This window comes from Pantherophis guttatus, chromosome 5 (assembly GCF_059756535.1).
Source record: "Pantherophis guttatus breed Tessera chromosome 5, ASM5975653v1, whole genome shotgun sequence".
Taxonomy (NCBI): Eukaryota; Metazoa; Chordata; class Lepidosauria; order Squamata; family Colubridae; genus Pantherophis; species Pantherophis guttatus.
Window position 1 is genome coordinate 56,328,600 of NC_142067.1, and position 26,483 is coordinate 56,355,082.

At 38.5% G+C, this 26,483-nt stretch overlaps 1 protein-coding gene across 1 annotated transcript in view; it reads right to left on the reverse strand.

Annotated features, from left to right (window-relative positions):
• Window positions 1-1,288: 1,288 nt before the first annotated feature.
• The window catches only part of TMPRSS2 (transmembrane serine protease 2), a 39,091-nt gene continuing 13,896 nt past the window's right edge, over window positions 1,289-26,483 (reverse strand). Inside the window, exons 2-14 of the mRNA XM_060694093.2 lie at window positions 17,551-17,607; window positions 17,023-17,221; window positions 15,889-15,972; window positions 15,285-15,404; window positions 11,938-12,067; window positions 10,819-10,929; window positions 10,089-10,132; window positions 8,775-8,949; window positions 7,271-7,446; window positions 5,593-5,688; window positions 4,713-4,855; window positions 3,788-3,940; window positions 1,289-2,637 (exon numbers count right to left, since the gene is read on the reverse strand). Coding sequence (XP_060550076.1) covers window positions 2,626-2,637; window positions 3,788-3,940; window positions 4,713-4,855; window positions 5,593-5,688; window positions 7,271-7,446; window positions 8,775-8,949; window positions 10,089-10,132; window positions 10,819-10,929; window positions 11,938-12,067; window positions 15,285-15,404; window positions 15,889-15,972; window positions 17,023-17,221; window positions 17,551-17,565 — 1,458 coding nt within the window. The 5' untranslated portion in view covers window positions 17,566-17,607 and the 3' untranslated portion in view covers window positions 1,289-2,625. The remainder of the gene's footprint in view (window positions 2,638-3,787; window positions 3,941-4,712; window positions 4,856-5,592; window positions 5,689-7,270; window positions 7,447-8,774; window positions 8,950-10,088; window positions 10,133-10,818; window positions 10,930-11,937; window positions 12,068-15,284; window positions 15,405-15,888; window positions 15,973-17,022; window positions 17,222-17,550; window positions 17,608-26,483) is intronic.

Here is a 26,483-nt window from a genome sequence, read left to right on the forward strand (position 1 = left end):
AGGAAATGGAGTTTTTCGAGCCGCCTTTCAGCTGTAAAGGCGGCTCTTTACGGGCGACGGGGCTGGTGGTCTCAAAAGACCATCTGACGGCAACGGAAGCCAAACCGGAAGCCGTCAGCATACCAAATTTTCAGTAATGTTAATTTAGGTTTTGTTTTTGGTTTAAAAACATTTTTAAGTACTATGTTGAAACATGTTACTTGAACTGAGGAGAGAGCATCACTTTTGTCCTGACAAAAAGCAGAGAATTTTGTTATACAATCTATAGGAGGCAAACATCCATCTGTGTCTTTATCTCATTGATTTGCTGAGAGCCCTTGGAATGGAAAAGGATTTGGCACTGCCAGCAATTGCTGTGATTGCAGATCAGAGCTCTGGAAGAAGCTCAGTTCTAGACACCTTGTCTGGAGTCTCCCCTCGTATTCCCGTGTCTGGGTATGCATGACTGCCACTGGAAATATGGGAGGCAAGACCATCCCTATATTTGGATTTTTATACTGGACACAGTATAGTCATTACTGTCAGCAAGTCAACAGAACTGACGAATCTGGGATGAAGCACGTTTTTGCCCCACTTAACATTATTTAAAATGCGCAATCTGCTGAAATTTTTATGCATATACTGTGTTTTCCCAAAAATAAGACATCCCCTGATAATAAGCCCAATTGGGCTTTTCAGTGCATGCGCTAAAATAAGCCCCTCTCTGAAAAAATCTTCTCGCAAGTTCGAGAAGTTTGATTGAACTAGCGAGGTTTTTTTTTACCATACATGTTTCCCTGCACACAATGGAGAGACACGCAACAGAGCTGGAAGGCAGGTAAGATGCGCATCTCTTGTCTCCCCAGCCCCACCCCTCCCACACCTGTCACCCCCAAATTGCATCCAATTTGGGCAGGGGCAGGAAGCCCTACCATGGCCAGCAAGGGAAGAGAAGAGACAGCAAGAGGAGCCCTGTCTCGCTTCTCCCCCACCCCACCTGCCACCCCCTTCGATAAAGAGACAGGAGCTGTGGAAAAGGGAGCCAGGTGAGTGCGGGCTTTGGATGTCTGGGGCTGCCGGAGGTCGCCCAGTGGAGAGGTGGAAGCGGGGCAGGAGTTTGCAGGTGAGGGGGATGGATGGATGGATGGATGGATGGATGGATGGATGGATAGGAGGCGGGCGAGCACCAAGAACGCCGGGGAGATACCTTTGGTTGCCCCAGTTGCTGGGTGGCGGCACTACATCTGATGAAAGGAAGAAAAAGAAAGGAAAGAAGGAAGGAAGGAAGGAAGGACTACAAAGTCAATACTGTATTTGTAAAACATTTATTTTTCAAATTCTTTGTAGATGAGACAAAGAATGGTGTGTTTCATTCTTGAAACTTAAAATGCCCAAATGTTTACTAATTGAAACTTAATAATTACGCATGATTTACATTGATTTCACTTTATTGAAATACATGTAATATTTTCAATAACCATTTCAATGGCACTTCATTGTATAAAAGTATTGCACTCCCAAAATGTGAAGTGAATTTTCCCACCAACAGATATATTTTAAAAAGTGCATTTCAATAGCAGCATAATTAGTTATGTCCAAATCATAGGACTCATAGAATTAACATTTTACTGCTGCAATAGCAGCCTTTCTTAACTTGACATCATCCTAACATGCCAATGATTGGTGATTATATTAATCAATTTTTTAAATTTAAAAACTTTGCTTCTGCAAATAGGATTTTTAAGGAAAAAAAACAGACCAATACATTTTCCTAACCCATTCCAAATTGTTACTGTTTTACAAAATGAGGTAGAACTGACAGATTCAATTCAGTATGTAATGCACCTTCACAAAATAACTTTCTATTCTCTGCTACTGTTTTCAGGTTCAGCAGCTGAGGACCTATCTAGCACATCCAGCTACCACAGCAGAAGCAGAATTATTGACATTTTAGAATACTTATTTTGTTCATTCTGCATCAAAGATATGTGCCTAGAAATTAGTATTTCTGTTTTCTAGAATAAACTGATCTTGAATCTATCCACACATTTTGAAAGAGACATATATTCAAATTATATAGTTTCAGAATCATTAACACCTATGGGAGAATAAAAATAATGAATACTTGAGTACAAAAGATGCATAGTAATATTCATAAGAAAAATCTTTCACACCTTATATCAAAATATTCATGTGGTTCTTACTCACTTTAAAAAAATTGGGCCATCCAGCAGCCCATGCTCAACATTAATATCCTAAATATTAAACATCACTTATAAAACATTGAGATGCTGCATTTGATTTCAAAAGCAAAAACATAATTTATAATTTACAAACATTATTTTTAACTTTAAAATGAATGCCAGCTGGTAGAGAATCTTCAGAAATAAAGGAAACCAACAACTAGTTCGTAAAAAGAATGTGTTTGCCTTTGATTGTTAACACAAGTTTCAAGAAATCAGGTTCTTCAACTGCTTGATATGAAACGAGGCGGTGCAAATGGAACCAATTTGCAAACATTTCCATTACGGTCTGCATATGAAGTGTTAAGGACTCAGAAGTCATTTTTGAAAGCACAACCATGAATTTATAAGGAACAAAAGGATTTGTTCCACCCTTGATTAAAGTGACTCAAAGGAAGCAGTATCATCTGTTTGCCTATTAAGAAAAACAAATAAGAAAGCATATTTAAGAGATTCCTTTCCAAAAATAGTCAGTTTCAGGATTGGTGACATATTCAAGGAGACAATCGGAATTATAATAAAGTTAATGAACATCCAGCAAAATGAAGGTCTTCTATATCCAGATACATGAACATATTTCAGCCTTGGATACATGAACACAGAGCCATCATTTCTACAACATGGAATTTTAAACTCCTGGTACTTGAAAATCATAAATCATTATAGAAAAGAGTATATTTGTATGTATGTGCATGCATACATGCACCCTCAAGTCAATGTTGACTTCTGGCAACTGCCTGGACTAGTCCTTGTATTTTTCTTGGCAAGGTTTCAAAAGTGGTTTGCCATTGCTTCCTTCGTAGGGCTGTGAGAAGTGACTAGCACTAACCTAAGGTCACTTATTAGGCTTTGTGCCTAAGACAAGATTAGAAATCAAAGTTTCATAGCTTCCAGCCTGTAGCCTTAACCATTACACCAACTGACTTTCTATGAGTCATGCAGTGGAGAATTTCTTCTCCATATAGAAGGAAAATTCTCCGTAAGAATTGTGTCCACTTTATGATCATGTAAATTTCCATTGCAAATTTTATTTGATAAATTAAATCAAAGGATTACATGCCAGGAGAGCCACATATCACAGAAGTGGACAAATGTAATTCTAGAGTGGAAGGAAAATGCCAACATTTTAATGTGTTTAATATGCAAGCACTTATTAAATTTCCCACAATACATTAAAAAATAAGTTACAGACACAGGTATAGCACGAGACATCACTATGCAAGAACAGAATGGGAGGTTATAAAGCCTGGGAAGTAGCCAGACCTAGGTACCCAAAGTAAGTTCTAATTTTTGGTTAGGGAAAGTCGGCAGATAATTCTCTTGATCTTTTTCTCTAATGAGAAAGACCAGTAAAGCAAGGAAAGGGAAAAGTGTGAGTGAGAGCTAATAGGACAAGGCACGCAGTTGTACAAATTGTATGGAATTAAAAATATCTTCCTCTAGTCTAGACCAGCGTTTTTCATTATCAAGTTTAAAATATGTAGATGCAGAACTTCTGGTTACTATGTCATACTTAAGAAGCATGAAAAGCATGTTACATGCTCTACCACATATTAGAAAGTTACCTGCATGTTTCGGTAAATCCATTCTGTGAACATAGTAATGTTACCATAAACTCCAGGTCTATATTGAGTAGCACAGCCTGTTCCCCAACTTGTGTCACCCACTAGCCACCATAACAAATTTTTCATGGTTACCAATGGACCACCACTATCACCCTGAAACAAAACACAAGGCATAAATGTATTGTAGTATTTCTGCTTCGATTAATTCAATAAATATCCTATCTGAGGAGGTATATAAGAATCTGAAAACGATCTCCAACTAAAATGTTACAGATTAAAAAGCATTTATCAAAGGAGACTGGGTATGTATAATGAAAAGCTATCTCCTGAGCTTAGGGCAAAGATTACATGGAATGCAAAATAAATGACTGATGAAATTAAGCTATATTAATAGATTATTAGGGAGAATTGAATATTAGGTGCAAGTTTCTAATCTGAAGTGTCTGAGGCTGCAGTCTCTTCCAAGTAAACATTTCTACTGTAAATTGCTGAAAGACTTTTGTTGAATGACATGTTGCAGGAGATCTTGCCTCCAAATAAGTTAGAATGAAAAAGCAAGATATAGACAGGAAGCTATAAAGAGAGTAGGACATCTGTTTTATATTAGCATCCATTATATTATTATTTATTATTTTTGAAGTAAGCATTCTCTTAATTGTATTAAGCTATAACTCTTAAGGCATTCTTATTTCCTCAGCTCAGTATGATCACTGTTTCTGAGGCTGGAGCATGAATTGTAAGATACCCAGAGATAACAAACAATAGTAGTAAGAGAATTGTTTTTTAAGTTTTCCTAATGTTCTGACTAAGAATTGTAGCGTCCCCATTTTTTATTAATGACTACCTATTTTGAACCGTCTTATCTTGCATCCCACTACATGCCTTTGCAAACTAATATTAAAGTGCTTCACATTTCATAAGTTACCTGACAAGAATCCACTTTTCCTTGTAAGTAGCCAGCACATATCATGGTAGGCAAAACAATTCCATTATAGATATATCTTCCATTACATATAAATGAGTCTATCAAAGGTACAGCTGCTGCATTCAGTTCCTTTGAAGTGTTACCTAAAGTTGGAGAAAGACCCAAGAATTACATATGAAAAGGCAAGTACTAAATTTTCTCATAAAACTATCCACAATGCTGAAAAGTTCCTGGGCAAGGCATATCTTGTTTTAATTTTTCCTGTATATTTTATTGTCCTTTTTAGCCCATTCTTCATTTTTTTTAAAAAAAATGCATAATTGTTTAATGTATGTGGGCTCATTCACAGAAACACATGTGGAAAATGTAAGTTGATCATCAGTGGTTATAAATCTTTCAATTGATTTTGATGTGATCCACACTGGATCAACATTTCCCAACTTTTCCACATTAAGAACTAAACTTTTCCTCCCCCTTCTCCCTCATCCCACGTGTGAAAATATACATAAGTACTTGAGATTGGATTGCATGAAGTTTCATGAGCTTGGTTTTGGAAATGATTACAAATTCCTCAGAGACATTGATATTTAATTTTTAATACACCTCACACATCCACTTACTTGAACTAAGTATGTAATCTGTCAGGCACAATGAGCTTAAGATCTTGTAAAGGCAGCCAATTCATTTCCCCATATCATATCCCAGCATGGACTCCTCACTATTTTATGATGCTTAGAGCCCTCAGGTAATCCTCTGCCTTAAACTATTTCAAAGAACATGGTGGTGTAATAATTTTTTTAATGGGAATAAAATGTCAGTTCCATAATACCAAAGAACTGGTAATAATTAACAATGAAGTTTTAATAGCAGCTCATTTTACCTCCTTGGTATTTAGCTCCCCATCCAGATATCCAACACTGTTGGTCAGTCTCAAACATCATTCCAACATTGGGCAAACAAACAGGTCGTATAAAATCTTTGAAGCAAGGACATGTTGTTAATCAGTAACTATGACAAAAAACAGAACTTGATAGGAAACTTTTAGAATTCTAAACCTGAAGATTGTAAAGAACAGACTTGGGCCTTTCAGATACACTAAAGCTCCCACAGACAAGGAATTTAGGGTTATCATATCAGAAATTATCCTGGCTCATTCAGGAACAGACAGCTGTGCATCGATGTGGACAATATACTAATGGAATTCCAAAAGCAGCCATCCCAAAACAAATTCTAAAATTTGCAGACTGTTAGATAAAGCTACTGGTCAGTGAGATGAATGCCTATAGACTACTGTCATCTCCCAATCCTCCAACTGACAGAGTGGCTTGATGAACAGAACTGGGAGAGGTCAGTCCCCTTCTCTTCTCCCCGACAGATCTCCATAAGAAAAGTCAGATTTTTATTGAGAATTAAATCCTAGGCAACAAAATGTTTAACTAGCAATTAAGCTGGCTTTAAAAATCAGAACCTTTAAATTCGGGAGCCTTCAACCTTTTCTCGGTTAGACAGTCTGAAAGGAAAGTAGCCAAATAAGGAATTTGCTCTCCTTTTCTTCAAAGGATCGAGCTCTCAGCAGTAATATTTTATTGGTGACTCCTGAATTAGTTTAATACTATTATAATCTTAACAACTTTCATTGTATTAAGATCCTCTATATCATAACCTCCTAGAATGCATTCTTACATATTTGTAAGAAGCTAAAGAACTATTTGTTGGTAGTGCTTTAACAGAGATTCTTGCACCGAGTGCAAGTGATCAATGGAGGAAAAATCAAAATGAGAGAGAGGGGGAGGGGGGAGAGAGAGAGAGAGACTCACTTTCCACAGGATTTAGAGACTTGTTAGCTTGCTGTGAGAGAGGCAGAGAGACTTTTTGCTGGGGCTGCTGGCGCTCCTAATAAAAGGCTAAATACAGAGGGATTGTCGTGTTTGGGAGCCGGGTCAGAACACTGTGTCTACACAACAGTCACACAATAACATACTTAAATGTCGTAAATGCACTAATCATTAAAAAATAACTCTCATATTTTCAACTATTACAAAAAGTAATTTGAAATCAATGTGCATCATTTTTTAGGATTTTATGCTGGATGTTTTTAAAACACTAAATAAATCTTATTAATTTAATAAGAATACTGAGGAAAATACTCTTATAACAAATAACATATAATGAACTGTTTACATATTTCTAATAAAAGATGGGAACAAATATGTTAATTCTTTTCATAACATAAAAATTATATATAGAACTTTTACAAGTTTCTTGCAGACGCAAATTGAATTATCCTGTGACATACCGTCATAACATGCCATGCTCATCAGACTAGGTCTATCTAATCCAACCTAAAATCTATTATGAACATTAACTATGGACAAAAAAACAAAACAAAAACAAATCACATTTCACTTTACAAAGTAAAGCAAGTTACTTTGACTTGTTTTATTTAAAAATAATATTGATTTAATGTAATAGAGGTTTATGCTATGTTGATTTACACAGCGTAATTGAGTTTCTAATAGTGAGGTTTATAACTTTTCATCAAGGAAATAAGTACATACCATTAAAACTTAGAGGAGATCGTAGCTTCATAAGAGCAACATCATTATTTTTGGAAGTTGAATCATAGTTGGGATGAGATATTATTCTAGCTACTCTAAATCCATTTGAAGGAACCATTTCTGGCTGTCTCAGAATCCCTGCATAAACCTTCCAGGAGGATGGATCAGAATGTGCCCTAAAAAACAGAATGCAGGTCAGGAGTTATGTTCTAAACACAACATATTACTGCCCTATCAGTAACAAATGTTAAACTATTAAGAACCTATAATATATCCAGGTTAGAAATTGAGATATAGGTAACCAAGAACCACATTGAACTTCCTAAAAAATTAAAACCTTTGGAGAATATGAATAACCCATGAAGAGAAGAAAGGAGACAGTAGCATATAACAAGAGCCAATATTTAAACAAAAGGGGATATGATTTTATGTATATTTTCTAAGAAGCATTGCAAATTCTATTTCAGTAGTTTTGGGCAAGTTATTTATTAAATTTATATGCTATTCATCTTTCCAATAAGGCGACACAGGTACATGTCCTTCATTCAAAATTGAAAAACAATTTCATCCAGACATCAAAGGATATGAAACAAGGATATATTTTAGACCTACAGCTCTTTAATATATACTCAGATTAAAACTTTCTAAAGAGTCAACACCACGCATTCAATCTAAATGACAGGCACTTCCCAATTCTAATGTATGTCGATAATGCAGTACTTCTCTCCCTGTCCTGTGTAGATATGAAGTGATGATGCTACCTAGTTTGGTAGTGAAACATCTGCAAGGAAACAACCAAGCTCAGAGAGCACTAAAGACCTTATTTGGGGAGCATATCTTATCAGGACCCACACAGCCAGGCCACCTATACCCTGCCACCTGCTTCACCTTGCGGTGGCAGCACCAGCTCCATCCAGCAGGAGGCCGTGCGGCGCACCAGTGCCAACACGAGGTCAGGTGAGGCAGGTGGGGGAGAGTGGAGCTGCACACCTCAGGTTCCCCACAGCCAAGCCACCCATGCCCTGCCACCTGCTTCATCTTGTGGCGATGGCACAGGCAGCAGCAGCCCTGTCTTGCAGGAGGCCACACGTTGTCCACCCACTCCATCCCACCATCTGATTGCTCAAGGTGAAGCAGGTGGTGGGTTGTTGGTGGCCTGGCTATGGGGGTCCTGAGGTGTGCGGGTGTGGTACACTTGGGGTAGCCCCCACCTGCCTCACCTCATTTTGTGGTTCCTGTTCTGCTGCGACGAGTAACCAGACAGTGGGACGGCAGGGGTGGGCTCTTAACTGGGACTTCTTTTTTGGGTAGAGCTTATATTAGGCGCATTCTCAAAATTATGCAAGGGCTTATTTTCTGGTTGGGTTTTATTTTTGGGGAAATACGGTATCTATAACTTAAGTTGCAGCTAAAGTGTAAAGTCACAAATTATACTCTCTTTTTGCAGAATAGTGTTGAAATAATTTTTTTAAAAATGTTCTGGGAGAAACTGTTTAGAACTTACCCTTCTACACAATGAGCTGCTGTTACTATCCATTCAGGGGTGATAATAGATCCTCCACAGAGATGAATTCTCCCAATATGAAGGCTGACTTGCCATGGCCATTCTCCAGGTAATGCAGCATTTCCACCCACAATTCTGTTTCTGGGACTCGTAAGTTTATTTGAAATGCCACACTCTTGTAAAACATAATTAAGAAAAAATGATCTTCAAGACTTCTTCTAGGTACTAATTCCTGATTTCCCTATGTCTTATTTTGTATCAACAAAAATATCAATATTCATATTCTACTTTTTGGTGGAAGAATATAGGGGATATTGATTATAACATTTTAAAAATACAGTTACAGCACCTTTAGTTAGATTACATATGGATGCCTTTCAGCTCAGTTCAGGCAGGTATTTTCATTTCAGATGTATAGAACAACAAATGGTAATGCGTTTCCCTGAAAATAAGTCCTAACCAGAAAATAGGCCCTAGCCTGATTTTTAGTGTGCTCCTAATATAGGCCCTACCCAAAAAATAAGCCCCAGTTAATGTAGTCATCAGTCAGGGGTGGGTGGGCACGGCCCACACTGGAGACAGTGAGGGCACAGGGGCCGACGGTATCCGGCAGCAGCCACAGCCCGCAAAATGCAGGTGAGTTGATTACTTGTCCAAGCGGCAGGTGGAGGCAGAAGCGGGGGGAGGCACGCGATCCACATGGGCTGTGGGAAAACCGAGAGATGGAGGGATGGAGTGGGCAGGTGGCAGTGGGAGGTTTGTCTTCATGACTCTCAGCTTTCCTGCAGCATGTGCGGAGCATCCAGTTCGCCTGCCTTCCCCTGCCTCTGCCTGCATATGCTGCTTGGACAGGTATTCAACTCACCTGCTCTGCACAGACTGCACAGCCCCAGAGTGCCCCAACCAAGGGGCCAGCAGGCTGCAGCAGGACACCATTGGTCCCCATGCACTCACCACTTCTTGTGTGCACACTGGGGGGTGGGGCGCTAACCGGGCTGATCACCCTGATATCATATTTCCCTGAAAATAAGCCCTAATGCTTACTTTGGAATCCAGAAAAATATAAGACCGGATCTTATTTTCGGCAAAACATGGTAGTTTATTTTTATTCAAGAGAACCATGGCTTCATATGGCAGCTATAAAAATGAAGTCTCAGAATCTCTAAGTGAATTAGTTTGAGTACATTTTGCCTAAACCTCAACCCAAATCTGTATAATTTACAACTACATTTTTCTAAAGTTAGTCACAACAAAAACAACATCTATCCAAGTAAAAAATAATAATTTAAGTATTTAAGCAGTTACAGTACTTACCTATGCATCGCAGGGCTACCACTTGCTTTGATGGACACAACTCGCTGTAGTACAAAGAAACCAAAGGAAATTTGAATATATGAATTTATTGAGTATACTGTATGTATTTATGTAGGCTTTTCATATTTATCCTCAGTGGATGGGAACCATGTGATGTAATCTACACATACATACAGTAATAATAACACAAAATTTGGAATAATGTCAAATAGTGTATGAATATAGTTAATAAAGGTGAGTAGATAAATGTATTGATTTTTCCTAACTAATCAGAAGATTCTTTCCTGGCAGAGTACCAATTGTATGGAAATGCTCCTAATCAGATTTGTGGATTTGTATTCATTCAAGCCCTATTCCATGAGTTCATATATATATATGGATTCTTAATACCACAGGTGTAAACATAAAGGGGAATATCAGGATTAATTTCATCATAGGTTTTTAGCTCCACTCCCATATTGGAATTCTAGATATTTTACTTCCCCATTTATTTATATTTTTATATATACACTTATATCAGTGGTAGGTTGCCCCCCGGTTTGAACCGGTTCTATAGAACCAGTAGTAAAATCAGAGGGAGGCTCCGCCCACCGACTCCGACATCATCAGAACACTTCTGCGCTTGTGCGAGCGAAGCAAGCATGTGTGTGTGGCCCAGTTGCGAACCAGTAGTAAAGGTAAGTAGAACGCATCCCTGACTTATATGTATAGAAACTATAAACATGCACACCTGTTGTACAATTTCTTATACAGGTCTGTGTCTCCAGCACTAGTATTGACCCTCAAAATGTTTGCAGAACCAGTGGTAGCTGGAATTGCCATGCTGGTGAAATAGGTTTTCCTGCAAAAATAAAACTGTCAGTTAAATATGTCAAATCCCAACAAACTTCTAATTTCAGCAACTTGTATTCAATTTACAAATCACAATTTAATTAACTGTGCTGCCAATACTTCATTTTCCCCAATATTTAATTATTACAAAAGCGTTTCCGCTGTGTTTGGGATAATTGTGCATTCTGTTTCTGGAATCACACTTCCTCAATACATGCAAAAGTGATAGAAATATATACTGCTCAAAAAAATAAAGGGAACACAAGCAGAAGACATCCGAGATCTGAATGAATGAAATAGCCTTATTAAATACTTTGTTCGTTACATACAGTAGTTTATACACTGCTCAAACAACTAAAGGGAACACAAAACTACTGTATGTAACAAACAAAGTATTTAATAAGGCTATTTCATTCATTCAGATCTCGGATGTCTTCTGCTTGTGTTCCCTTTATTTTTTTGAGCAGTGTATATTTGCAGCATTTTGAGTGTAACTAAATTTTTAGTCTTTCTGCCAGCACTATCAATGCTTGAGTGTAGAACTTCATTTTTATCTGGAAATAAATTTGTAAGCTCGGTTCACTTACATTAAAGTACTCATAAATATGGTAAGGAAATCCTTCCCCAAAACAATGTACTTCAAAAATAGCCAGCATTTTTTAATGTTAGAGCCGTGCCATGATAAAATTTTTTCTCTGTTCCTTAGCAGTATCAAATATAGAGGCAAGTGGTACAACTCTTATTCCAGATTCTTCTTGGATGTCTGCCACTTTTCATGGCTTAAAGGATAGGATGAAGCTAATAGGATCCTGACTTTTTGAGGTGAAAGCAATAAGGCAATGAACAAAGTCTAAACCAACACAATAATTTACACTGGGCAGCAGGGAACAGATGCATCTGCTAATCATTTAATGGTACTCAGCTAAGGAATTAAATGTTTTCTCAATATATTTCTCAATAGTAATTTATTCCCTGTATATTACTGCATAAGAATAAGAAAATTCAGTATGTTACTTACGAGTTATATCCCAAGTCTTCACATGCAGTTTTTCCATATTTATTATTCCAATCATCATAGCATATAGAGTACCAATCTTTGTTTTCAGATGAATAGACTTCCAAGAGAAATTCTGGTCCATAAAGTCTAACTACAATAATAAAAATGAAGTAATGATGTTAAAAATAAATAACCATGATGATGTTTTTGAAATTTTTAGAACATAGGAAGCCAAGATACAAATAATTGGCATGCCTATGGAGATGGTCATTATCCAGGTCATAGTGTCTCTAAGGTATTTTTTCCAAAAGGCAACTGGACTTTCTTGGTTTTTCCTTTGAAAATGTTTTGCTCCTCATCCAAGAAGAACTGAAGAAGCTTCTTGGATGAGAAGTGAAATGTTTTCAAAGAAAAAAACAAGAAAGTCCAGTTGCCTTTTGGAAAAAGCACCTTTGGGACAAAATAACTTATAGTTTCTACATATTCAAAGAGTTATATGCATCTATAATTATGTTTTGATGAACGTAGACCTGTCTTTTTTGCATCACTGCCATCTGCCAATCATACTAAGCTTACTAATGAAAGAGGAACAAAGAAATTGCTGAAACACTCCTGTTTCTCCATGAAAAAGAGAAAAATGCTGCCAGAGGCTAATTTGGCAAACCTCAGGGCAGGACATCTCTTGTCATTTGAGATGCAGAAGGTAGGTGATTGCTTATGGCTGACAGTAGTTATCGGCACCTAATAATAATGAATTATATTTTTTACAAATATATATATAGTTCTCATTCAAACATAAGATGTAAATAGTTGATCAGGTGCTTATATTTATCATTTTAAAAACACCAGATTACATCAATGTTTAATAATGCTTAACTATTATTCTAATTCTTGTGAATCATTTTTGCAGCCATACAGTATATTCATATTGACTCAAAATGGAAAATAAGATAAATGTATTTCTTAGTGCAAGGTATATTAGATTAAAGCTAGCATTCTAGAACAGGGGTACCCAACTCCTGGGCACAGCCTAGTACTGGGCCACAGCCAGTTCAGAACCAGGCCACAGAAGTGGCACACATGCAGTTCCACTTAAGTGCGCAGAGGGTGAGTGGGCGCATGTGAAGCTCCATTTGTGCAAGCAGAGCATGTACACTTGCTCACCACTTGTACAGGACCATCTACTCTCCCCCTCACCAATCTGTAAAGCCAGAAAGGTTGGGGACTGCTGTTCTAAAACACAGATCATGTGACTGCATCCATTCCTGAAAATGAGCCATGAGCCTCCTGCCACTCATCTTTTACCTAATGAGCAAATTCTTATACCACTAATATGGACTACAATCTCCATTTTGAATTAGAAATATTACAGCTGAAGAATTCAGTTAAATTTTCAGATTGGCTTGCTTCTTCCTTAGTGCTACATTTTGTAACATTTCAATTTTTTATGGTTTACAGCTGGAGTCCTTGGCAATAAGATAGTTCAATATATTAGTAAAAAGGACTTTCGCTAGACAAGGACTTTCGCTTGGACGCTGCTGTTGTAGATGTTGAGGTTCATGAATGGTTTACCTATATAAAAGAATTAAACATTAAAAATATGTGGCAAAACGTTTTATTGAAAAGTATGGATGGAATCTGAAATAGTTACGGTACTTTAAATTTGTAATGATTATTTTATGGTGATTTCTTGATTTCAGGCAGACTTTTGATTGCCTAATTCTCAGCAGTGATTTCCTAATGCTCAACAGAAGCATCTCTTGATGAATTAGTATGGACCAGATGCTTCAAAAGATAACCTGAGATGCTTTTTCTTTTGAGAGAAACGATTCTGAAACTAAACTTACAGGGTATATGTGTTCAAGATTACAATAATACTTTTACAAATGAAATCATTTACCGTATATTTATGATATATGAACTAAAGAATTGGAATATCTGATAATTAGTGGTCACTTATTTTAAAGAATGTTAAATTAGTCTCATTAGACTTAAGACTAAAACTAATTCATCAGAAGATTTTACTTTTGAGTTTATTGGATTCTCTAAAAATTAAGTCCTTGCACTTCTCTGAAACAAACATAATATAGGTAGTCCTCAACATACTACCACAATTGAGCCCAAAAATATTTGTTGTTAAGTAAGACATTTGTTTATTGAGTTTTGCCCCATTTTATGATCTTTCTTGCCACAGTTGTTAACTGAATCACTGCAGTTGATAAGTAAGTAAGCCGGTTGTTAAGTGTATTTAGCTTCCACATTGATTTTGCTTGACAAAAGTTTGCAAAAGATGATCACATGACCTTGGGACACAGCAACGGTCATAAGTATGAACCAGATGCCAAGCATCTGAATTTTGGTCACAAGATTATGAGGATGCTATAAAGCTTGTAAGTGTGAAAATTGGTCATAAATCACTTTTTTCAGTGCCATTATAACTTTGAACTGTTGTAAATTGAGGACTGCCTGTAATCTTTACAGCCTCTAACACAGTGATGGCTAACCTTTTTGCTATCGTGTGCCAGGAGCTGGGGAGGGTGCGGGGGGAGGGGTCGCACGCATGCATGCCCACACCCATAATTCTATGTGTCCCGGAAGTTGGCTAATGGGACATTTTCTGCCTCCAGAGGGCCTCTGGGGGGTGGGGAAGGCCATTTTCGCCCTCCCCGGGTTTCTAGAAAGGCTCTGGAGCCTGGGGAGAGCAAAAAACGGGCCTTCCTGTCCCACCAGAAGTTGGCAAACAGGCCATTCCTGACCTCAGGAGGGCCTCCGGGGGAGTGGGGAAGGCCGTTTTTGCCCTCCCCAGACTCCTAGAAACTCTTTAGAGCCTCGGGAGAGAGAAAAATGGGCCTCCCCCAGCCCCCCAACCCCGAGGCTCTCCAGAAGCAGGAAACAGCCTGTTTCCCTACTTCTGGTGGGCCCAGAAGGCCCGGAAATCAGCATGTGCATGCCGGAGCTGAGCTCGCGTGCCCACCGGTATGGCTACACATGCCACCTGTGGCACGTGTGCCATAGGTTCACCATCAAAGCTCTAACATATCCATACAATTAGTATGCAAAGGTGCTACAGCTGGAAGCTGGAATCAGGCTATTACTGGCTGAAAATATGGCCAGACTATATTTTCCTATGTTTGTAGGCTTTCCACAGCTAATCTTGCAGATTCTGAATAGAGCGAGAAATCAGGTTGAGATAAGCTGTACTATTGCAAAGTTTCTTGAAAGACTCAGTAGCTGCTATCCATGAGATTAGGTTCACTGCAGAATTATCTTGCTAGATATAATTAGGTTGATTAAAGTATGGGAGGTTTTAAGGGGGGAGATTTATAGGCAAATTTTTGAAGTCAGAAAATGTCATTATTCATTCTTACCACAACGATTTTCATCTTCACCATTAGGGCAATCTTTTTTTCCATCACACCATTGAGATGGTAATACACACACTCTTAGTGAACCACATTGTATCTTGGAGCCAAAACAACTATCTGTCACTATGAAGAAATGTAGGAATATGATGAGATCACAAAAATAAATCAGCAAAGGCACTGTTTAAAATGTATATTCTATTTTAAGGACTATCATACAAATAGTACCCTAAGCACATTCTACTATTATCAGTTCCATTGGATTTTAGATGAGATCTTAACACAGTGAAAAGAGGTTAGGAAGTTTTGTCATCTGAATTTTTTTGAAAAATTTAATGGTTGTAAATCACACATTGTTATTCTCAGAAATGGAAGGATTAATTTACATTTATGCTACATAATTTCAGAAAAAATGTTATTATACCGCCATTAGAATCAAACTGTTTCTAATTTCAAATTCTATAAAGCAAGAAGGCATAATGTAATGGCATAAAAGACTCAACATCACCGCCATATAATTTAAGCAGGTCATAATTTTAAAAGGATACACACAGTGATAGGAACAGCCATGCCAAAATGTTGTATAATCAAAGTTTTTATGCATTCTTACCAAAATACCAGATGAGAAAAGCAGCAATTCCAGCTCCTATTATTAGTACAGTAATTGATAGGAAATACAATGCCTTTTTGGTTCCTGCAGTTAAAGAGAAAAAAAATGTTCCCATGTAATTTTAAAGGACGCTTGTTTCTAAACATGCCATTAGTTTACTAAATATCTAATAATGGCTTTAATTTCCATTATTAACTAAACATGAACATGTTTTGATATAGTTTCGGAATGATTCCCTAAATTGTGCCTCCATATTGCTACTTGTTACATTAACCACAGCACTCTTTTAGCTGATCTCTAATGAACCTGAACCTTCTTTCCAATGAACAGTTATGTCCATTTACCAATCTTTCTGTGAGTCACCCTGGGAGATTTTGTAAGCCATGAAGAGTCACTTTGGATAGTGGGACAGGCAAGAGATTAATTAATTAAATACATACACACACATACATGCATACCCTGTTTCCCCCAAAATAAGACATTCCCTGATACTAAGCCCAATCGGGTTTTTGAGAGCATGGCAATAAGCGCTTATTTCAGGATTCAAAAAAATGTAAGACAGAGTCTTATTTTCAGGAAAACCCATACATACATACATACATACATACATACATACATACATACATCTGATTACAACTGTTAAACAGTTATTTTTGTCCGTGCTCAGCTCCCACTGAACCTCTGGAGAAATAAGTATAACACGACGCATACATGCTAATCTTTGTTTGTTCAGATTACTTTGTTACATGTCCTGCCACAACTGCAAACAAATTCTCTATAGTCAAGCTGCATGGAACTCATACCCAAGGTCCTTTTGGAATCTAAAGTGTAAAATCTACTCCATAAGTATTTCTTTTCCTTATTAGCAATAAAATAAATTAAGTAAAAATAAGTATTCATTATTTATTAAATGTCTTTTAATAAGAAAAAAATCTTATTAGCCAGGGCAATTTGAAGATCAGGGTTCGCAAACTCATCAATTACTTACTTTGTACTGTTGCAACAGTAGGACCCTAATCATATAAAATATATCTGAAACATACGAATCAACCAAAGTACTTTTAAAACATACCCAAACAGGCCTAATTTGCATCAAAACTTTTTTAAAAAAAGTAAATGGGAAGCAAAGCTTACTTGGTGTACATTTTGCAGATTTTGTCTGTAAAACTGGCACTGGGATTGACTGTTGAGTAGAAACTCTTGGAACATAATGAGGCACTGATGAAGGATAATATGTAGGCGTGTAATGTGGATACATATTATAATTTCTGGTAAAACTTGGAGGAACATTTTCTGTCTGGTATGCATAGTTTTCATAACATGGAGCTGGCCTCTAAATAATCACAATAGAAAGACAAACAGAAAATAAACAGTTGTAAGCTTCTATAACCCAGCAGTTTTACAGTAAAATAAAACCTCTAAACTAAAAACCGAAACAGAAGCCCTACAAGTTGTGGCTTGCAAACTTTTATGCCTTTTAATAAAAAGCGTTGACCTGAAAAGGTTAGATTCCCCCTGAATTTTGGCTACTACGGACTAACCCAGCATTCCTCCCAAGGTAACTAACTAATACTTGAGAAACCTTTTCCCATAAACAGGGACATGTTTACCAACCACCATTTACTAGACTAATATAGCATACTTTTGAAACCGCTCACTTACCAAGTTGGATGCCATCTTGATTTTCGGCAACTGAATTATGGCAAGTTTGTTATAAACCTATGAAAACAGGAAAAGGTTTTCTAGTTTTGTTTTTATTTTAAAGTGAAAATTTAAATTACTGAGTCCTTATTTTAGCGAGGCTATTCATCAGATTCCAGCACACATACAAAGGTAACCAAATACGTGGCTATTGGAAAAATATTACTTCTATAAAAGCTCAAGTGCCTGCCACAAACTCTGGATTAGATTTCATTCCCATAGCAGAAATTTGTCTCTTAAACAAAAAAATGGAACATTTACTATTTTGCTGATAATGTATGCATACCACCCAGTAACAGAGCTATTAGATTGTCTCCTAACCGAGCATTAAACATTTGAATTGCAATAAAATAGCAATGCAGCAGTTACATAAAAATAGTTTAAAGCAAAGAGAAGCTTAACAAATGGAAAAAGGAAAATATTAACCAGCATTAAGGGAAAGAACACAAGTGAGCGTCCCTGGGGAAGATCTCATGGGAAGAGAGTTCTGAGAATTTGCCAAGGAACAACTGTGTAATTAAATACTGCATATACTTGCAACTATGTAATTAATTCTGGAGAATCTGGCAGTGGCAAAATTGATCAGAAAAGCAGACACAAGATACATATTTTGTTATTAGTCTTTGCATTTAATCTAAATACAGAAATGGCTATTTTAAATTGGGAATAATTGCAATGATCAGTGATGGCAGTGAACACTCTTCTTTTATCTTGTGGGATAAGTACTAAAATTGAAGGAGGCCCCTTTTTATGTCCCATCAACTTTTACTCACAGGTGTAGTTCAACTTCATTAAGCAGCTGAAGCATCAGTATCTTATCTAAGCAACATTTGGCAAAATTTAGTTTCTGTTATAAAATCTAGTGATAAAATATAAAAGTTATTCATTGCTGGTTGTTGTGGGGTTTTTTGTACTCTTGTTTTGTGCTTTCCTTTTTTCTGTTTATTACATAAAGTCTTAAAAAATACACCAACCACCTGTATATTAACAAGAGGCCATAAAAATAAAAATGTAGCAACACAAGAAGCAGATGCAGCTGGTAACAATAGCAACATTATGAGCCCAAAACACAGCCACAGAGGTTTTCGCATGAGTGTTCCTTATTGACCTGTGTGTGTGTGTGTGTAAACTTCTAAAGAATCTAAACATTTCACCTAGAATAGTTAAATGTAACTTCATGTTATTTCATTTAGTTCAACTAAAATTTCAAAATGCCAAAATCCTATTAGCAATTAATGAAATTTGAGTATACTTTCTTGTTCTTCTAAATTATTTTTATTAATTATGTTTGCCAGCAAATTCCCCAAGGCCAGCAATCTCCTCAAAGCAGATGCCTTGAAGGGGCACAATGTTTCAATATTCAAATAAGCAGCAGCCCAAAACTATTCTAAACCACAATTGCTGCTTTATATGATTGCTAGCCTTCTTAAGCACCAATCAGGAGGCAGTCATTTTCTCAATATTACAAATTAGAAATACCACCCACTCCTCCATCCTGAAATGACTAAATTTAAAGGTTCAAAACTTGGATATTTGAGGTCCATTTTTCTTTCCAGACAAAGCTCGGGTTAAGATAGGGGCTCTGAGGAACATCAGGTTTGGAAACAATAATTTCTGGAAACAATAATTTCTGGAAATAATAATTGTAAACCACAATATTTTGAAATAACAATAACTGAACACAGGACAGGATAATGTAATCAGTTGTAATGACTATTCAACAAAGTCAAAAAGAACAAGCAAATATGGCAGTAACCCAAAGAAACAAGAGATGCTGCTGCGTACTAGCGTTGAATGCTATGAACCTGTGGGCTGAAATGAGAGAACTGGAATGCCTGATCTTATAAGATAGGACCAATGGGGTGGGAGTAACAGAAACCTGATGGGTTAGAGAAAATCAGTGGGCATGGTTCTTTCTGGATACAAACCTTATAGGACAGACAGGAAAGGCTGTAGTGAGAGGTCTTGTCTTCTGGGTAAAAGAGACCAGTGAATCAAGTTATCAGGTAGTGACATATGAAAAAATACTAGGCTTTATTGACAAACGGAACATAAATCTTCAGGCCCTGATAGCATCCCACAAGTGTTATTAACAAGCTTAAAGTTAAGGTTGTGGGTCTTCAATTCTCAACACCAGGGCTGTCAAACTCACGGCCTGCAAGGCGGATGCATCACACGCTGGTCATATTCACGCCAGGTTTAGCAAAGGGGGGGGGGAAAGTCCCAATACGTCATGTGACCACGCCGTGACAACACAAGTTTGATACCCCTGCTTTACACTCTACTTCTATAGCGAAGAACTGGAAGGTGACCAATGTAAGTACAATTTTAAAGAAAAGATTCATGGGGAAGCCAGTCAGCTTAATATCTGTTTTGGCGAAGATAGTGGAAACTGCTGTTAAAGATGCTGTTAAACCGACCAGGTGGTTCCGCCCCAGGCGCCTAATGGATCCTGATAGGTTCCAGAGGGAGCTTGGGCCAGTTCCTGAAACTCTGGCTCACGACTCGGCTGAAGACCTGGATAGGACAGCCGCCGGTGCTCTGGACCGAGTCGTGCCTTTGCGGCCTCTGACCCGACGCCGAACCTGCCCGGCCCCTTGGTTTTCCGAGGAGCTGAGGGAGATGAAGCGCCGGAAAAGACGCCTAGAGAGTGGTTAGAGGGCTAGTTGCTCCGAATCCGACCGAACACTAGTTAGATCTCATATTAAGACCTATCTAGTGGCGATAAAAGCGGCAAAGCGTAACCACTTTTCCGCTCTTATTGCATCGGCAGATAACCGCCCAGCTGCCTTGTTTAGGGTGACTCGCTCCCTCCTACATCAGGGAGCGCGGGAAGACCCCTTGCAAGGGCAGGCTGAGGATTTTGCACAGTATCTGCACGATAAAATCGCTCAGATTCGGGAAGGCTTGGACTCTGACTGGGTAGATACTGGCCGGGTGACTGAGGCTGGTCTTGAGAATGTTACCTGGGATGAGTTCGACCCTGTGACTCCCGAGGACGTGGACAGGATCCTGGGGAGGTTAAACGCAACCACATGTTTATTGGACCCGTGCCCCTCCTGGCTGGTACTGGCCACTCGGGAGATAACACGAGGCTGGCTCCAGAGGATTATAAATGCTTCTCTGAGAGAGGGTTTCTTGCCTCCCGCCTTGAAAGAGGTGGTGGTGAGGCCCCTCCTCAAGAAGCCTTCTCTGGACCCGGCCATTTTGGCAAACTACCGTCCGGTCTCCAACCTTCGCTTTGTTGCGAAGGTTGTGGAGAGTGTGGTTGCGCGACAGCTCCCACAGTTCCTGGATGAAACCGTCTATCTAGATCCGTGCCAGTCCACCTTCAGGCCTGGTTACAGCACGGAGACGACATTGGTCGCATTGGTGGATGATCTCTGGAGGGCTCGGGACAGGGGTTGTTCCTCTGTTCTGGTCCTGTTAGACCTCTCAGCGGCTTTTGATACCATCGACCATGGTATCATGCTGCGCCGGCTGGAGGGACTGGGGGTGGGAGGCACCGTGCTGCGGTGGTTCTCCTCCTATCTCTTTGACCGGTCGCAGTCTGTGTTGGCAGGGGGGCAGAGGTCGACCTCGAGGCGCCTTGCTTGCAGGGTGCTGCAAGGGTCAGTCCTCTCGCCGCTCCTGTTCAACATTTATGTGAAGCCACTGGGTGAGATCATCCGTGGTTTTGGGGTGCGATGCCATCTGTACGCTGATGACACTCAGCTGTACATTTCCACCCAAGACCACCCCAATGATGCCCTTGAAGTGATGTCCCAGTGTCTGGAGGCCGTGCGGGTCTGGATGGGGAGGAACAGGCTTCGGCTCAACCCTTCCAAGACCGAGTGGCTGTGGATGCCGGCGTCCCGGTATAGCCAGCTGGTGCCATCGCTGGGTATTGGGGGCGAGTCACTGACCCCCACAGAGGGGGCTCGCAACTTGGGCGTCCTCCTGGACACACGGCTGTCTTTAGAAGAGCATATGACGGCCGTGGCCAGGGGGGCTTTTTATCAGGTTCGCCTGATACCCCAGTTGCGCCCCTTTCTGGATTGGGACTCCTTGTGCACAGTCACTCATGCCTTGGTTACGTCACGCCTGGACTACTGTAACGCTCTCTACATGGGGCTCCCCCTGAGGAGCACCCGGAGGCTCCAGCTGGTGCAGAATGCGGCCGCGCGGGTGATTATGGGAGCAACGTGGCTCTCCCACGTAACACCTCTCCTGCGCGAGCTGCATTGGCTCCTGGTGGTCTTCCGGGTGCGCTTTAAGGTGTTGGTTCTCATCTTTAAAGCGCTCCATGGCTTAGGGCCAGGGTATTTGCGAGACCGCCTGCTGCTACCGATAACCTCCCACCGGCCAATACGCTCTCACAGAGAGGGCCTCCTCGGGGTGCCGTCGGTCAGGCAATGTCGGCTGGCGGCCCCCAGGGGGCGAGCCTTCTCTGTGGGGGCACCCGCCCTGTGGAATGAGCTGCCTCCTGGAATACGATTGATCCCGGACCTCCGGACCTTCCGTAAAGCCCTGAAGACGTTTTTATTTCATCAAGCAGGCCTAGCCTAAATGGTTTTTAATTGGGATTTTAAATTTTATGGATTTGGGGTTTTAAATTGGGTAGCCAGTGATTTAATTCTTTTAATTATCTTAACTTTTGCATTTGTATGTTTTTTAATTTTGGCTGTTCACCGCCCTGAGTCCCTTCTGGGAGAAGGGCAGTATACAAATTAAATAAATAAATAAATAAATAAATAAAAGAAAAAATTACTAAACATTTAGAGATGCAGGCCTTGCTCAAGCTTACCCAACTTGTCTTAACTAAGGGAAGGTTCTGTCTAACTAATTTATTAATTTTTAGGGTGTTAATTAAACATATAGATAAAGGCAAGCTAGTAGACCTTGTCTACTTAGATTCTGAAAAGAAAAAAAAACTTTTGATAGAGTCCCGCACCAAAGAAAGGCAATAAACTTAAGGGCCTTGAAATAAACAGGCAGATTCTCATGCAGACACTAGTAAGGAATAGGAAACAAAGGAGTAGGAGTAAATGAACATTTCTCATAATAGTGGGATGTAACTAGTCCCTCCCCTGGGGTTGTGTCCTAATTCCAATGGTTTTTAATGTATTTATGAATGATGTGGAAGTTTGTATGACTAGTAGAATAGCCAATACTGATGACACTAAATTGGTCAGACTGGTAGAAACAGTAAGGGATTCTGAAGAGTTCCAAATGGGATCTTTGCACATTAGGAGAACAAACATCAAAATAGAAGATGCCATTCAACATGAACAAGTTGTAGTGAGGCACTTGGCACCAAAAATCAGGGTGCATTTGATTTAAATCAAACTGATTTAAATCACGATTTAAATCATGATTTAAATCACTAGTCAGTAAGGCTTGATTTAAATCATAGTTTTCTACATAAAGACTAATTCTTGCTGGTATAACTTTAATATGCAAGTAGATGAAGATTTTTAGAATAACAACTTTTCATATTAGTTTTTTTATCCCCTGTTTAATAGGTTAATCATTCATATTTGGACAACTTTTCTGTTGTACTTAGGAAGGAGAAAACTAATCATTACCTTAATAATAACAATTTAAATAGATTTATTCAACTGAAACAATAACATTACAGCATATGTTATTTGCTTAAACAAACATCCATGTTTGTTAACTAATTTAGCTAAACAAAATATATATATTTTAAGAAACTTAGACTGTCAGCCCAGCCTACACATGAAAAACTTAAATATTGTCCTCTGTAGCTCACTCGTCATCTTCATCTTCTTCTTTGTTCATAATCTGGAAAAGAAAAACAAGCTTTCCTGCTTTATCGGGTCCCAAATGATTTCTCAATTTAGAATGAATGAGTCCAAAGGAAGAGAATATTCTTTCGATGCCTGCAGAAGAAGCTACTGCTGTTAAAAGTGAAGTCATTACTTGAACAGTCTCTAAATCCAAGTGCTTAAGTGACTTCCACCAGTTCATTGGTGTGACTTTCTTTAAAATATCTTCAGCAAACATGTATTTCTTGAATGGTTCCCCCTTAGCTTTGAAGTTTATTATAGTTGGCATTACAGATGGATGATTGCTGGATACCCATGTCATAGCTAACTCCTCTTCCTCAGCACTTAAGTTTTGACCCTGATACTGGATATTGACAATATTTGCCAAAAAATGAGCTGGAAACAGTACTTGTCCCATTCGTTTTTTTAATGCTTGTAATTTAATTCTGTCCATGTGTAGTTCTGTTTTTAAGTGTTCACACAATTCCTTCCAAATTTCAACAGCATCAGCAATAAAACAGCTATTTTTCTGTATTTTGTTTAAAGCTTCAGAGATGGGTTTCAGGATGCTCAGCATATGTTCAACATTTCTCTTAAGCCCAATGTTGAGGATTTTGGCCGTGACAGTGCATCTATTTTATCTCGATTTTCTTCACAAACTGTCATCAGAATAGGCCAGTTCTTGATATACTGCTCAAAACAATCCACCACAGAGTTCCATCTAACATCTTGTGGGAGCGTTAGCTTCGTTCCACCCATCCTTTTCAGAGCTGCTGCAGCAAAATGATTGTTACGGAAGTATTTAGCAATTTCAACAACATTAGTCTTTATTTCTGGAACACTTAAGTCTTTGGCTAAGAGGTGCAGCAAATGAGCACTGCAACCATGTTATTAGCTTTGTATTCCCTTCCTGCTCTTCTAAATTTCTTCTCGTCTTGGATACATTTGCAGCATTCTCTGTGACCAAACTGCGTACTAGACATTTGAATTTTTGTTCACATGTTATTATAGCTTTTACTGCCACTTCTTGTAAGTGTTCTGCTGTGTGTGCATTTCCTGACGTATCAATTGTTTGTGCAAGAAAGACTTTCCCTTCTTCTGTTGTTATACAAGCACATACAATAGGATCATTGTGGACATTACTCCACCCATCAATACTTAGGTTAACAATTCTACCCTCCAGAGCTGTTGCACATTGCTCCATTTCTCTGTCATACACTTTATCCAGCAGTTTCCCTCCAACATCTGCTCTGCTAGGTGGACTGTATCCTGGTCTCAGTGACTGAACCATATTAATGAAATGTGGGTTCTCAGTCAGACAGAAAGAAGAGTTCGTTGCATAAACAAACTGGGCAATTTTTTCATCAATTAACTCTTTTTCTAATCTGCTAGTTTTTATCACAAATTTATCTATGGTGGTTCCAGGAGGGAAGGGTTTTTTCTTTCTTTTAGGTGATAGTGATATGTGGCTGTGGGTATCTGATGATGATGATGCTAATGAAGGACTATCCTGGATGGATAACTCTGAAACTGTAGAACAGGAGGTTGGTGATCTTGAAGGTGGATAGTTTCCAGAATCCATGAATTCCCCTAAACGAAAAAGTCAATGCTGTTATTTTATTGTTTATACAATTTCTGCTTATTGTACACAGCACTGCCCCAAAAGGAATATTTGCTTTTCTTCATAACTGTACCAAATGACAGTAACATGCAGTAATAATAAGAAATATAATTTTGCTCAAACATGACAGTTCAAGGCAGTCTTTAGAAATATGATTCAATAAAAATGTTTACCAACCTGAAGATCCTCCCTGTTCAAATGTGTTTCTTTGGTCATCTTCATCACAGCACTTCTCATGATGTTGCCTCATTCGGGCCACCAGGCCTTGCATTTCTTTGTTGCAGTGTTTGCAGTTTGCACGCATGCCTGCCTTACCGATAGGTAAAGGAACTTCATTAAAATATTGCCAAACTGGGTCTCTTTTACGGCCTGCTGCCATTATAGGTTTTTTCCTCCAAGGAAAGAATGTGATAAACCTCAGGTCATACATACAAAAAGATCCAAAGACTTGTCTGTCTGTGGCTGTGCAGTATTGTGCTCAGAAAGTTTCACTTTCATTTTGTACTGCTTGTCTGCTTGCCCCTTCCTCCTCACACTTAGTTTCACTTTCTTCTTGTGCAGATCTATTCCACTCCAAACAATCAGAAAAATATTGTTTCTATTCTATTCACTGAACTTCTTGAAACTTAGCACTGAAAGGGTTGATTCTGTATTCATAGGTTTGTAGAACAATAGGATTAAGGTCTTTTTCTCAACTCTGTTCATGTTATAACATTTTTGCTGTGAAGAAGAGACATGTGATCTCTGCTGAGTCAAATTCAGTTTTGAGAACTGCAAAAGTAAACTAAGCATCTGTGATAATATCTTGTAGGCAGAGAAACTGCCCAATAATCTTACAAAAACCTCTGGAAGAGCATGACATTGTGAATGGATTAATGGAATTTATTTACCAAACAAATTAAACATATACAGCCTTATTCTACATAATTAAAAAACTAATCTTTATTTCATGATGGAATAACCTTTGGATGGTAATATATTTTCCTCAAAAAGCATTTTATTAAAAAAAAATCTGATTTAAATCAAAAAAATCCGTTTTAAATAAAAAAAATCCAATTTAAATCAAAAAATCCGATTTAAATAAAAAAAATCTGATTTTTTTGATTTTTTTAAAAAAATCATTGATTTTTATCCACCCTGCCAAAAATTCTAATTACTGATACAAACTAATGGGATCAAACCTAACAGTGACTGATGAACAAAAATATCTTGGACTAATGGTAAACTGTTCAGTAGCACATAATTCAAACTTGGAATTTACCACAAGATGTATCAGGTTGTCTGGCTTAAAAAAAATTTTTTGGATCAATTCATGGAAGACAAGGAGAACAATGTAAATTTGATTGCCTACAAAGGCCATCTTTTGGGAGATTAGAGGGCTTCCTTGTGTAGTTGATTGGCCAAGTAAAACAGATTGCGGATTAGATGTGATAGAGATCTGATCCAGCAGGACACTGCTTATGGTTTTATGTGGAGCTGGTGCAGCACTGAAAACATTAGTA